A 14,825-nucleotide genomic window follows, 5' to 3' on the forward strand; every position below is an offset into this window, starting at 1 on the left:
AGGAGGAGAATCCCATGACAAGGGATCTTTTAAGTAGCAGGGCAATTCACTATAGAAAAAGCCACTTCAAATTTGCTAATGCAATCTTTTTGTAAGCAGAAAGAAGATTGAAGTTCCTCCCCATTATGTATGTATACATATAAAATACACATGTGCTTACTTGCTTTAATGTAACTTGTAACTTGTGAGCTAAAAATTTAACACAGGTAAGTCTTGCCCCAGGTTAGTTTCCTCTTGGGCTGCGTTCTAATTTACCAGAGAAAACTACATAGTAGAAATATAGTAGACATAAGCAATATGTGCCTGAAGGGGTTGAATTATGCTGCAGGTGAATAAAGACGCTACTTAACTTTTTATAATCCTTGCAATTATGCTCCCCGTCACCCTTTATTGCTGGGATGTAGAAGTTATATTTAAAGTATCACCATGAGATGTGCACTGTGTCAGGCCTAGTTATCTCTATTATGCTTTTCCTGAAATTCTTCATCTTCAGATGTAGTACGTATGTACTGTAGGAAGCACATTAAACTTAACTGCTTGTTGTACAATTTGCTTCTTCACCACAGTATCCCTCATAATATGAGCTGCTAGGACTTAAAGCAATGGCAATACTGTGTGAAAAAGTAACCTGTGTCTTACGCTCTACTGCTATATAGCATACAATCTGAGCAATGGTTCTACGCACAGACAGGTCTTTCTTCGTGGGTTGATGTTAAGGATCTGAACAGGTAACTAGCACTCTGCGTGGGTTGCTCTGCAAGCGATGCCTCCTATTATTTGCATGGAAATCACAACAGAGATGAAGGGTGCAATACCACATTTTGATAGAGCAAATTCTCAGCTAACATATGCTATTTTTCAACAGTCACCACCAGCAGCCAGTTTATACAGGTGAGCTAATAGAGAGGCTCTTCATTTCATCGTGTGACAACTGTGCATGGCTCTCAGGACTGAGGCTTGTCTTTCACACTGGGTCTCCACAGCTGCAACATACCACCCACCACATCACTGTACTCATATCCACTGTTTGGTATTCATAAGTGTACAGCAAGTGCTGATGAATATCAATGGATGCAATTTTTTAAACAAGGAGGAATTCAGTTGCACATCTTTGCTTCAGCTGCACTTCCAAGTCAGACACCATTTTGTCAGACTGCCACTCTGCTGCCATCTGTCACATGGCAACAAAAAGTAATGGAATATTGGTGGGAAGGTTCAACCTCTACTGCCATATCACCAACATCTGACTTGGTTGTCGAAGGTCAGCATAATAAAACAGGAGGCATTACTTGCAGAGCAGTCTTTGTATCCTCTTGCCTAGAGCTAAGACCAAATCTGAGGCAAATTTTCATTTCCCGCATCTGCTGGTTCTTTTACACAGAAGCATTATGTGCACTTGCTATAACAGATGCTGCTACAGAAAAGGCTTCTGTTCAAAGGACAAGAGTGTGTCCAGCCACTATTACTCTTAACACCTCTTACAGACTCTGATCAAGAGATGTCAGTAGTAGAACCACTGTAAGTTGAGCAGTCAACAGTATGCTTCCCCTACAAAGACGACATCCGTATCAGTCATTTCTCTTCTGAAGTAGAATAAAGACAAAAAAACCAACCAAACAAAAAACTAAAAGAGAACTGACATAAGTAGAAAATAATTTGCTTAAAAAATAAATGCCTACATGCTGAAGTGTGATTATAAAGATCTGATTTTTACTATAAATTATCTGCCTAGCATCTATGCTTTTGCACTGATATAAGCATGCTTATGGAAGGAAGGGAAGCTGGTGCCTCCTACAAACGCCCCTTGAATGGTTTTTAAATACTTCATTCCCCTTCTAACAGATGGGAAGTTTGCATTCTTTTAGGACACAGGAAGTGAAGAACAGGTATCTGTCTCTATTTACAAATGCAGGATTTTTGTAACCACCCTTCTTTGAAATATAGAAAAAAGTAATTTTCAGTGGCTGTGAAAACAACGACAAACAGAAAATATGTAATAACTACACACGCTGCAGCTTTTGTAATATCTTTTTTTATTTTCTACTATGACAGTTATGAGAACATATTTCATTTTGTTTCACAATCTATGCAAACTACTTACTTACATGAAAAATATTAAAAGATAGCCCCTTCTGAATACTTGATTATCAAGAAGTACATATGAGATGTGGCTTTCGTATGACGGATAAGACCTTCCTCGTAACAACAATACTGCAATCCTCCTTTATAACAGAAGGGAGTGAATTATTAGAATGCTATTTTCTAAAGCATTCTTCATTTTAAAGTAACTATTTCTTTCATAAGAATGTTTTTAAATGAGTTCTTCAGAAAGCAAGCTTTCAAAAATATCCAAAAGGAGCTTATACACGCATGCTTTATTTTCACTGCTGAAGTCATTTTTTATGAACACCACTTGGTCTATGGCTTGGCTAGGTATGAAACACGATGAGATTCTGAAGACTTCTTAATTATCCAAGAAGTTGCTCAGCTTCCCTGGACTTGCTTTCCTTTGTTTTCCTCAGTAGTGCTTGTTTTATAGCATTGATCTTTTCATCAAGTTCCGCCAACGAATAGTTCTGCTAGAAGATCAAAATAAAAACCGTATTTACATCTTCTAACTGCTAGAAGAGTGCCCTGTACTAGATACTGGTGATCATTTCATATTGCACCTGATGACAAAAGAAATTTTGCAGAATTGTCTGACTCATCTGTGACAATTTAATCTCGACAGGGAAGAATGTAAAGTTAGAAAAAACTTACAGTATCGATCATGTATCAATATATTCATGCTACTTTCATTAGATGCTTGTTTACTCTGATGACAAAAGAAAGTGACACAAAAATCTTTTGATGGTAAAACTGGACAAGACCACCTTGAGGCTCACAGAGCTCAGCTTTACAACTGAAGGGTTTTTATCTTATTGTCCAGCATCAACCTCCTCTGAACAATCTGACAGTTGTTTTTTCTTTTTTCATCTTCTTAAATAAGAACAAGTAGTCATTTCTCATTTTATAAAGATTTTTCACACTGTTCTGCTCACGAAGCAAAATTGCTTCTGACAGATTGTTGGCAATACCAGGCAAAGCATATGGAAGTAGTCCAACAGACATGCACAGAAAGAAGAGTTGAACTCATCCAACTGGTGAAGAGGCTCTCTGACTACTCAGTACTCCTCAGGAAGCAGCCTTAGGTCCAAGAGAAGCTCTCCCTTCAGGGGCCGGCCCTTGTAGGAGCCCAGGGTGGCTCCATCCTGGGTCCACCCCTTCTGGTCACACAGGAAGCAAAAGTGCAAACATTGCCTGTGATTCCTAGGCCAGCCATGCTCTTTCACCAGTTTAAGCCATTACCTAACAGTTCCCCTACACACACTAAAGCTTTTGTGTGTGTGTGAATACGCTTAGTTCCTCAAGGCTTATAGGGCCCACATCCCTTTCTAAGTGCTCTCTCAGTCACCTGTCTTCAAGTGTGATGATGAGTGGCAGACTGTGTGCCAGCTCTGGTCTCCCTTAGATTAAGGAGAAATTTGATGTATTCATCTAGTATCTGATGTGACAGTGTTGCAAAAACAGCAATTCTCACTGACTTAAGCTTATATCCTCTATAAAGTCAGTTTTTCTCCAGAACTCCTGCTGAGTCTACCATCTCCACTTTTATCATCGCTTCATAAACTAATAAAATAATTGAAAAACCAAACAAATCAGAAGATGTTACAAAGAAGCTGAACAGAATTTACAAACTGCTTTTTATTTCCAGCCTAGTTAGTATCTATCACAGAGTTAATTTATTAGTTTTTAACCAGTGAAAACAGTAAAACACCCAATCTAGTACAAACTTATAGAAGACTCATTTCATTTTGACATACTATTAAACTTTCTCCTTTCTTTCTTGCCTTTCTTTGGCAGCAAATTACCGATACTGATACAGCTATTTTTGAGAAGTCAGAAATTTGCTTGGTAGAACTTCTGTTTACTTCTCTTTCTCAAAACATTCTAAACTGAAAGTAAGTAAAAATTAATAACACTTACATGAGGAGGTTGAACCTTTCTCCTCTTGCCAGAACAGCTCTAAAGAAAAGACATAATCAAAACAGACTTAATGTTACTCTGACAGAGGCTGTTACTGCAGGTAAATCTGAAATCTACAGAGTCTATAACAATGTTGACAAGTGTCTTAAAAGTACAGAAAGAACACTAACTGCCATTCCAAGGATTAAATAAATCTTTTTATATTAAGTGTACTTTAGATCATGAAAAAAACTACAGGAGAGCAGTTAGAAGCTGTCAAAGCTTCTCTGTGCTTGGCAGCTAACATGTTTACCAGCAATTTAACTGGAGCTTCCTTCAGTAAAAACAAAGATCAATATCCAGCTCTTGAGACTCCCAATATTTTTAAGATTTTCCTGTATCCACACAAGTGTTTATGCAAATCTCTGGGAGAAAAAAAAGGCAATTAGTCCGCAATACTAATCTTGCCACCATCGCTTTCTTTCCTCCCAAATGCACTCTCACCTATTTCATTTTTGTACATCAAACAATTACTAAAGTATATACAAGTTGAGAAAAAATTCTTACTATAGATTGAAAGTATTCAGGAGACAGTCCTTCCAGCTCAAGAATTTTATCTTCAAGCTTCTTAATTCTCTGATAAATGTCTCTTGGTACAGGACCACCTAAGTACACCAATACAAACAGAGAAACATCAGGAAAAACACTTAAACGACATTTTAAATTATAGGTGGCAAGCTTTTCATTCTTTGAGTCCAGCTAGCAACCATCACCTGAAAGTTAACAAGCTGGAGGGAAAATGAAAGGGAAGGGCAATTAATATAAATCACAGTAAAATATGGTTGATAAGCCACTGTAATCTGTGAAGGGAATAGACAACTTCATACACAAAGTTGAGTATATATCTGAAAATGTCCCTGTAACAAAAAATAATCACTCTTAAAATACAGTCAAACACCAAATGTTACCTCTTAAGAATTGACAGTAAGAGGAAGCACACTGGATGGCAAACAATACACAAATTCAGCACTGCTATGCAAGATTGTCTTTAAGGGAGCCTACCTACAGAGTATCAAGACTGAAGGACAGGCATAAGTTGTGCTTGACAAAGAACAGCACTTACCTGGTCACGAATGGGAGAAACAGGGGTGGGAAATATGTGTAGTGAATGGAATAACAGACCATTAAAAACAAACAAACAAATCCATCAACCTGCCACTTGCTGTTGGCAGCTGTACTAAAGCAGCTTGGGCTTGCTTTCCCACATAAGACTGGAAGTGAGCAAAAACCAATCACCCTTACAATGCACATAATGTATGTTACGTAGTATTCTACAAAATCACAGTTTATCACAACTGCTGGGTATTCCAATTAGAATGACAACCTAGACCTGACCAGGACATGCTTATTTATCAACTCAGCATCCTAATTTGGGCACAAATTTAGATTTCATTTTGGGCATATGGTCCAAAATATTAAGACTACAGTATTTGAGTGACAGAACTCTTTAATGTTTGTAGCCTACTGTTTTTACTGTCACAGCACTTACTGACTTGCCCAGTTTTACTACAGGAATGATAACTGTAGCACAAACTCGCACATCTATTTCAAAACTTCAACATGGTACAAACCTGTTTGTAACCGTAAGTGTGCCTCAATGTTCTGCAATCTCTCCTCAACAGCTTGGTTTCCACAGTCACGAACAGGTACACCAGCTTTATGGTTGGACCCATGTGTTCCTTCAGATCTAGTCTGAGGCCCGTATGTATTTACTACCCTAGAAACTAAGTAAAGAGAACACAAATTTAACACACATGCACATGAAACATATCAGTAAGTTTCATTCAAACATATAAGTAAGTAATTCAAAAAAAACCATTAAATAATTAACATTACTAAAACCTGAAAGGCTGTGTGTTGAATCTATTTCACTAATCTTGTATTTGAAGGGTCTCACAAACACCAAGATCAAAAGTTCAGTGTAAGTCCTTATTTTTAAATATATCAGTAACCAAAGTAAATAAAAACCTAGCACCCTACATTTACGAAGGAAGAAAAAATAATCACATTCATATCATCAGCTGCAGATAAACAACAGAAAAATAGATATCTGATAGGAGCTGCATGTGTGAGCTGTTGTGAATGCAAAGAAGAGGGAGACCTAATATTACAAGAACCATAAATACATTGGAAGACACAATTACAAGGGAAGACACAATTACAAGAACGACTATAAATCTCAGGAAGTTCTCCCCAATTTTTGTTACCCAGCTAGCAGCCTTACTGAATGTTCACCTGCTTCATCTTTCGCTCCCGTTGAACTGCATCTTCATCAAAAGACTTTGGTCACTTCTCTTTAATTGGGGTAACCTCTCACGTCCCTTCAAATAGGATTGCTGCAGGGTACTGCAGAATTAAAGACTACACTGGTGACTACAAACACTGCAGCACACTGACACCACATACTGTAGGTTGGAATGGCCAAGTTACATTCTTGCTTCCCAGTTCTTTTCTCTGTGTCATTAAACTTTCAGATACTGTTCAGGTTTCAGTTACTTGAAGTGTAACCTTTTTTTCCCCACACAAAGCTACAATTCAAGTTAAAAATTAGTGCTGGAATTTTAAAAAGTAACTGCTGAAGAAGGTTTATAGTCAAATATTATTCTTGACTCAAATTTACTTCTCCCTCTGCCTCAACTGACCAGATCCCTTAATGCTTACAACCAGCATTGTGCTTCAGAGCAGTTTCTTTAAAAATGGAACAAAAGGTTACTTCCATTCTTGGATTTTGACTGTTTTAATCACAGAGTAACCTGTGTTCAAGCAACCTTTCATACATGATATTTGCTGTATAATAACTTCTACACCATTCAATCCTTTGCAAAAAATAGTGCAGTGGTAACTTTGTTCCTCAAATTCCTATGTCTCTCTTAAAACTTCCACTGTGCCTCTGGATTATTTTCTAATTTGATGAAACTACATTGAGATTAAATAAAATTATCTTCTATTTTAAATTAATCAATTCCTTAACTGGACTGATGGCCTTACCTTAGAAGAAAAGCTAAGAATTGCTGAGTTTCTCTGTCCTGCTTTATGTTTTTCATTTTTGCTTTCAGGCAATGACAATAGGCTACTCATCAAAGGATTTGGTATTCAGGGCATAACCAGCAGCCTACTGACGAAATTGTGGGATTAAAAAAAAAACAAAACTTGAAGAGGTAAGAGAAGATTTAAAGTATTTGTTAGAGTCATAAATCAATTTGTTAAGTTTCCACTTCTAAGAACTCTGTAAAAAGAGTCAAAGCCAAAATTTGTGAGTACTGCTTTATCTTAACTTTCTTAATAAATGGACATTAAAAGAGTTGCTTACCCTTTATATGGCTTTTAAATCCAGGATAGGGTGTGAAAATAGCATCTGTTCTGGCACAGCTATTTTCTAAATAAATAGTGATAACAAACAAAAACAAAACAAAACAAAAAAAGAGTGAGGCCCTAATTATGTATTTACAATTTAAAATATTCTAACCAGTTTTTAAGCCAATCTGATCTAATTAAAGTTTTTCAAACAACAAAAGCATCAGAAATTATTCATCCTATGAAAACATGCTCATACCTAATTTCATGCGCTTGCATGGACTGATTGGTTTTACCTGGCTAAGTCACCTCCATAAACACAGGCACACACATACACAAGGTTACTGGATCAGGATCAATTTCTTCTAATCTATTTCTTTTTTTAATTTTAATTTTTCATTGTGTTGTTCTGTCATTTATTTCTTCCTGTACAGAAGTTTCTTCCTTGCACGCCAGTGCTGTTTTACTTCTATTTCCTTTCTTAAAATTGCTTTTTTTTTTTTTTTTCCCTATTTTTAACCTGGTCTGGTTTACTGATCAGCATCCTTTTTTCACCTTCCTGCATTTACTCTGATGCCTGTGGCTGCTTTAATTTGCTTAGACATAAAACCTGTCAGTCCAAGCCAATTCAGTTTACTCTAATGTTTCTATTTAAATATAAATACACCAAAGCTCTACAAGTATTTTATTATGGCTGAGCAAAAAGAAAGACTTTAAGTTACTGAAGAAATGACAGTAACTTAAATTTTATGAAGCAGTATTTTGCCAGCTAGTGTCTTCTACATAGATTCTCTGTGAAACTTACGGAAAAATAAGCTTTGATCTCTAACAGTATGAAATACTTCACAGAGACAACACACATGGGGGTTCATAGTTACATTGCAAAATCTATGTCTCTTTCACTACTTCTGTATATAAAAGTGTCTTTGCTGGTTACATAGGCACTAATTGTGCAAGTGGGATCCAGTCCACCAGATGGATTTAAGACTGCTTACGGAAATTGTCAGTTGTGCCAGGTGGTATATTAAAAATAGCAATAGCGTGAGTTATTTTGAATTAAAATAGCAATTCTAAGTAGTTCATAATTAAAATTGATTACAGATGTATTTCTTTGTAATTCAGCCAGTATTAACTTCAATTTGAAATATGCAATTCTCAAGACATACATGAATTGCAGTTCTGTTAACTTTGGAAGGAATATCTAGCTAAAACATTGAGAACAACAGCTACAGAAGTCATCTGGTCGCAGTAAGAGCTGTAAGCTTTCCTGCAGAATCCATTAAACATTTCCTTTTTTTTTTTTTTTTTCTTAATCTGTCTGACAACATCTGCAGAGCACGTGCATATTCTTAACTTTTTTTTTTTTAAAAAAAAAGTTACTCTTAAAATAAAGTTGTATTTTACATATAAAATAGTGCCTTTGAAAAAGACTTTTTTTTTTTTAATTAAAAAGAAAAAAACCAATAAACTTAAATTGCTATGAAGATTAAAGTCTGGCTAGCCAGTTACCTTGATTACAATCAATAACATTGCAAAACTCCCTGACATTATTTTCATTGATCTCAGCTTGTTTCCTCTTGATGAAGGCTGATATCCGCCTGTCAATCTGTAGGTAACAAACATGATGGGATATATCTATTTCATTCTTTAAATGTAAAATTTAGAAAGAAAAAGACCTTTCTTTTTTCTAATTTAGGGAAATCACTTACTTCTGCTTTTCCAGCTTTTATTTGGACCACCTCTGGATCAAAATTAGAATGAGCATCCTTCAGATCTCCCAAGTCATAACTTGCATACTTCTCTTCAGTCTGAGAGTTATTGTCATAAACATTTAAACTTGTTTCACAATTTTGGTCTTCTGTTTTACCTGCAGGTTCAGGGTGACCTACACTTTCTTCTTTAATCAATGACTGGAGCTTTTCTAAAAGAGGCTGAACGAAGAAAACAGTACATTAGGGTTAAAGGGGAAGGGGGGGACAAACGAAAAAGGCCAAGTATTACTAAAAGTTCTAAGAAAGACTGATTGAAATTATTTTAGGAAATGCAACATTTGCTTCTGACAGAGGATGGTAATTAAAAAAAAAATAAAAAATCTGTCATTCCAAACACAGCACATGCTATGACTTTGGTCTTTTTGACCTGTGTCTTTCAGGTATTTGTACAGGAAAACTCCCAAATTTCTGAGAAATATCTGTTACTCTTGTGTTAGCAGCTAAATCAAAAGCTTCAATCATTGGCATCAGTGCCACTTAACAACCATGTCACTCAAATGCCTACTCAGAACTGTAAGGCTCAGTACCCTTCCTTCTTAACACGAAAGCCAGTGCTTTCACACTGTACAGCCTTTACTTTATCACCAGAGCACTACCTTCTCCACTTGAAACTGCAGTTGCCCAAGTGAATGAGAGAACACAGATATGAAATATATAGGTATTATCCACAACACATGCTTTTCTTGACATGGCTGATTATCTCCTTAGGTCATGAAATTAAATGACAGAATGGCGCAATAACATTTGTAGCAGCAAAATAAAAGCAAAACCTTGGTGTACATACATCTATATATAAGCCACATGTCATCATTTTTGTTTTTAGCAGTTTCATCCAATCTAAATTTACTTCTCTGTTTTCCCTCCAGAAATTCAGATTTATTTCTTTTAAATACCACCTGATTTTTGCAAGCCTTTTCATGAAATTCCTCCACTGAACTGAAGGAACACTACAAGTAATTTTTTCTTGCTTATATCTGGCTTGTTCTCTCTTTGTATTTATTCTGAGAAAGATTTTGCTTATCTGGGAAACACAAAGGGATTTTCCTATACCTGTAGACAAGCAAATACAGAAATTTTATTTATTTTTCACTCTCTCAGAACTGCACTCTTGAAATAATTGTTGACTAGCTGAAGGGAAAATGGATATTCAAATTCCCATCTTTTACATATCAGCTATCAAAGTCAGAACTCTATTCAGATACTAGCTGATACCACCATGGAACTAAATTATAGCTACTTTTGACAGGGTTGGAAAGTTTCACATAGCTAAAAGAAATGACAGCAATAGTGACTGGCTACTTGGCAGGATGAGACATTAATGTCAAAGAAATTACTCTTTAGAAAAAAACAAAAAACCTACGCTGAAAATATATTTAATTGCAGTAAGACACTCCAGGATGTGTCATGCTGGGATAATGCCACTTCTTGAACCACTGAAAGCACTCCATGAGCCTCAAAACTCACCCAACGCATGGAATCATTATCATAGCATGACACACACCTGCCGTGTCTTATTGCTTAATTATAACCCACCATAGATGGAAATGTATCACATTTACAATGCAAGTCTAGAAATCAATGAGGCTGCATTTATGCAGCCTGCTCACCTACAGTGGCTATTCCCACCATTAATACGAAAAATCTGTAAGTGCAGGTACCTATGAAGCATACCAGGATTTCAAGTGTATAATACTCGTGAACCCATTTTTGCTGAACACAGCAGTAAGATCAAACAACTACAATTTTTCAGTCTAGGTAGTGTGGCTACATTCAGTTGTTGACCATTTTAGTCAAGTTGAAGGTGCCCAATGAAATATTTACCTGCAAACATAAAATATGCTGCTGAAGTGCACTAAAGAGCAATGTTGGCTGAAGTGTTGATGTGCTCTGAAGCTTGCTCCAGTCGATTACAACTTTCACAACATCATCTCCAAGGTTAAGCTTCCACAGGGAAGGACACACACCGCAAAAAGAACAGTACATTATGCCATGTTAATGTCAAAAAAGCATACAGGAAACCTACAGGACAACAATTCCACTCAACCTCATGCAGGTCCCACCTTTATGTGGAGATACAGAATAGGTTTGATATTAATTACAATTCAAATAGGTGTTACTTTCAAAGTAAGCTAGTATTAGGAGAATATGTTCAAAATTTAGAAAATTCTATCTAAACACACTTTCACTGTATTAATTTGAACTTTGGTATATTCTCTATGCAGTTAACCACTGTACTTGAGCATACTGCTCATGCTAATCACACAAATATTTCCTTTAACAGATATTAGAACCAGCAGCAAGAAGAAACACCCACCCAGAATGGCATTCTCCTGTACATACATGTGTGTGAATTAAATGTGCAAGGCTGTATGACCAGAGTCTTGATACTGTGCCATCTGTACTTGTTAATTCAAAGCAGGCTTTATATCAAAAAGAATACTGTTAAAGTCTTTACAAAATCTTCCATTTAAACAAACTCTGAACTACAGAGCATCACTGCCAAGCCACTTCAAAATCCCTATTTCCCTTCATGAGCATTCAAAACAAATAGCAATTGCCATATCCTATTGTCTTTGCTGAGAAATGGCAGCACTTAACTCCCAAAACAATGAAGAGAAACATACATAGGGAACCTGAAGTTACATTTATAGGAATGATGTACCTTCTACGAACTAACAATTCAGTTAACTTTTTAATACAAAACTGATTGTTAATAATCACTAATTAATTATGTACTTCCACATAGCTCTTTGTCATATTTGTTACACTAAAGCTTTTCTGAGAAGATCCTGAAGGGACAAAAACTTTCATTTTCACAAGCCAGTGAGGTTGTTTTCCAACCAAACATCCCCAAGCAATCTCCAAAATTATAAATACAGATAAAAAAATGATTTAAAATGAACAGGACCTACAGGTGCTCTGTTTCGGATGCAGAATCCTAAGTCATGAGCAAATTTGTACACCTACATCTCATTCCTATCACATTAAAAAAATAAATTAAAAACAAAAAGTACCACTTCGATGATAAGATTGACCTTGAACACATGGTCTAAAAAGTCACTGTCTTCCAACAACATCAAATATTATGAACACAAAATGCACGTGTACTTGTTTCATAGCACTGCGTATTATGAAACAGAAATAAAAATCAAGAATGCTTTCATTACACTGAAGGCAAAGCAGTGGAACCTGAGGTTGCTCTACATCAGTTTTGGAACTTAGCAATACTATAACATCACATGTAAAGAAGGACAAGCCTGAACCCTCATTCTTTAGTCAGAGGACGGCCTTGTTAAATCCAGTGTTAGATTACAGATCAGTTACATAGTAAAAGAGATGGAAGACTACTGTCCCTCAGAGACAAAAAAATAAACACCTAGGGGAACAACAAATAGATTTGCATTGTTTTCCAATGCACTACAAAATAACAACTGAATCATGTTTTTTATCTAGTTAGATATATAATGTATTTTAGTTAATTTTCACAAACATTATTATTCTTACTTAGTACTTAATCTACATAAGAGGCAAGGAAAATAATGTTTTAGTAAGTAATTGTTATGGAACCTCAGAAACATAAGAACATATTAAGAATTTAGTAGAATAAAACTTCACCTTACAAGTAAAATGTCTCTGCTTGTGTAATCATCTAAAGGGCACTATGTGAAGCAAGTATTTCTTCCCAAAGTTTTGAGAGTAATACATGCTACACTAAAGAGTACTGACAGGACAAAAGAGGTACACAACCATAAGAGACAAAATACGAGACCTACTGTAATGGCCTACTAAGCTCCCTTTTCTGAAATAAATCAGTTGATGTGCACATTTGTATCATACAGTGGTATGCTGCAACGTGCAAAAACAATACCTTCTGACTTAGAATCTAGAGGCAAGGGATAAACTTACACACACTGTTAACTAAAGGACAAATTCCTTCTGCAACCAAACATATTTCAAAAACTGCACACTTGTTTTTCTGTTTTACATCCTGTAAGAACTGTAAAAAGAAGGATTATAAATTATATAATTTGATAACCTCAAAACCTTCGTGGATTTAGAGGTCTTGAGTCTATTCAACAGCAAGTTGCAGAAACAAAAGTTATTTCAGCTCTTTGAAATTATCTTTATGAACTACACAAATTATCCCTTGAGACTTAAAGAACGTTCCAAGATCTGCCATATTGGTTCCAATAGTTGTTATGTCCAGATGTCCTCCTAATCACTGTGTTGCAAGTCATTGCTCCAGTAAATATATATATATATAATTTTTTTTTCCTGTTTCCAGTGCAACTTGGTAGCATAAATGTAGCTTAAGTTGCTATGACAGATCACAAATTGTGATAGATGAAGACCTGGTTCAAATATTGAACCATCTCATCTTGGTCATTCTCAAGGGAGAAGGGGACCAGAAGCGTCAGTCTAAAGTGCAAGACAGATATCTGAAGTGGATAAGCTGCTAAAACACCATCAGTGTACCAGAAATGCTGGCAGGTAAGAATGTAACTCGACAGCTGGAAATGACCTTGACTGAGCAATTAGAAGAATCTCATCAGCTAAGACAGGATAACCAAACCGCAACCTACCCATGGTACAGCACACAGTGAAACAGCTTTAAGATGTCACAGAAAGAACACGCTCCAAACACCAGTGCTTCCAAAGACCTTTATTCTGCTCCATACTTACTGCAACCCACCTGAGGGCATGCAGCAACTCTAATATCAACTGTAGTACCTCCCCAGGACACCAGTTCACCGCCTGACCCCAGACTGTACACTGCTGCCTAACTGCAGAAGTGCAACTGCACCTCTATTGCCTCCACAGAATGACATCCGCGCTTCCACAAAGGAAGACGAGTTAACTTGTAAATTATTTATGGCAATGATTAAGTTGTTGCTGGAAGCTTCTCTTGATAAGGGCCTCCCACCACAGCCGTGCTATCTGCTACATAATTCATCACCACTGAATCCCTAAACAGGTGTTTCAGCCTAAGAGCAACGCCACTTCTGAGCATACAACTCCACCGGTCCCGTTATCACCTGCAGGCGTGACAGCCTCCCGTACTTACTGTGGGCTCCTTTCCTCCCTATACTTTAAGCCCATCCCCGAAGACTCCCGCGGACAGGGAGAAGCAGAGATGCCCGCCCAAAGGGGCGAGCACGGCAGGAGCGGGCCCACAGCCGGCCCGGCCTCGGGCCTCCCCTCCGCCCGCCGCGCACTCACCTTCCCCGCCAACCCGGCCAGGGAGCGTAGGGCGCTGCTCGCCACCTCCGAGGCCGCCAGCTCGGCCCTGGACTCCGAAGAGCCGTCGCAGAGCTCCGGCAGGCCGGCCGCCGCCGCCATGACAGCAGCCCTGGCCGCAGCCGCCAGCGACGTGCCCCGCGTCGCTCAGCGATGACGAACGGCTCGTGCGGCCGTGACCGCGGGCCGCCCCCACGCGATGATGGACGGGAGCAGCAGCCAATCGCGGGCCTTGGTGCGGAGGCCGGTGCTGCGGACGTGGGTGCGGTTCTAGGGGAGTGCGGAGTTCCATGGCTGCCGACTGCAGCCGCGATCTTTGCAGGGAGAGTCTGTGCGTAGCGCAGCAGGGCCCCAGTGAGGAAGCTGTGGCAGGGCTGGCTGTCCTGGCCAGACATTGCCCGTCCTGCTCTGGTCCCCTGTATCCGCGGGAAGGACACGTGCCAGTCCATCTTGGCA

At 37.9% G+C, this 14,825-nt stretch overlaps 1 protein-coding gene across 3 annotated transcripts; it reads right to left on the reverse strand.

The window, feature by feature from the left end:
• Nucleotides 1–2,016: 2,016 nt before the first annotated feature.
• MBIP (MAP3K12 binding inhibitory protein 1) lies at nucleotides 2,017–14,523 on the reverse strand. 3 transcript variants are annotated; one of them, XM_052696859.1, is made up of 9 exons: nucleotides 14,352–14,519; nucleotides 10,953–11,072; nucleotides 9,069–9,290; nucleotides 8,869–8,965; nucleotides 7,376–7,441; nucleotides 5,637–5,789; nucleotides 4,573–4,670; nucleotides 4,027–4,065; nucleotides 2,017–2,576 (listed from the first exon to the last, which is right to left on the reverse strand). In XM_052696859.1, the coding sequence occupies exons 1-9, from the start codon at nucleotides 14,469–14,471 to the stop codon at nucleotides 2,469–2,471; spliced, it is 1,023 nt and encodes a 340-aa protein (XP_052552819.1). In that variant the 5' UTR covers nucleotides 14,472–14,519; the 3' UTR covers nucleotides 2,017–2,468. The 3 variants fall into 3 exon arrangements, with proteins under 3 accessions (XP_052552819.1, XP_052552818.1, XP_052552821.1); XM_052696858.1 differs by having other exon boundaries at nucleotides 2,017–2,579; nucleotides 14,352–14,516; XM_052696861.1 differs by lacking the exons at nucleotides 2,017–2,576; nucleotides 4,027–4,065; nucleotides 4,573–4,670 and adding an exon at nucleotides 4,677–5,276 and having other exon boundaries at nucleotides 14,352–14,523.
• Between the last annotated feature and the right edge of the window lie 302 nt (nucleotides 14,524–14,825).

The sequence above is a fragment of the Tympanuchus pallidicinctus genome, unplaced genomic scaffold (assembly GCF_026119805.1).
Source record: "Tympanuchus pallidicinctus isolate F22 unplaced genomic scaffold, pur_lepc_1.0 scaffold3, whole genome shotgun sequence".
In the NCBI taxonomy this organism is placed as follows: Eukaryota; Metazoa; Chordata; class Aves; order Galliformes; family Phasianidae; genus Tympanuchus; species Tympanuchus pallidicinctus.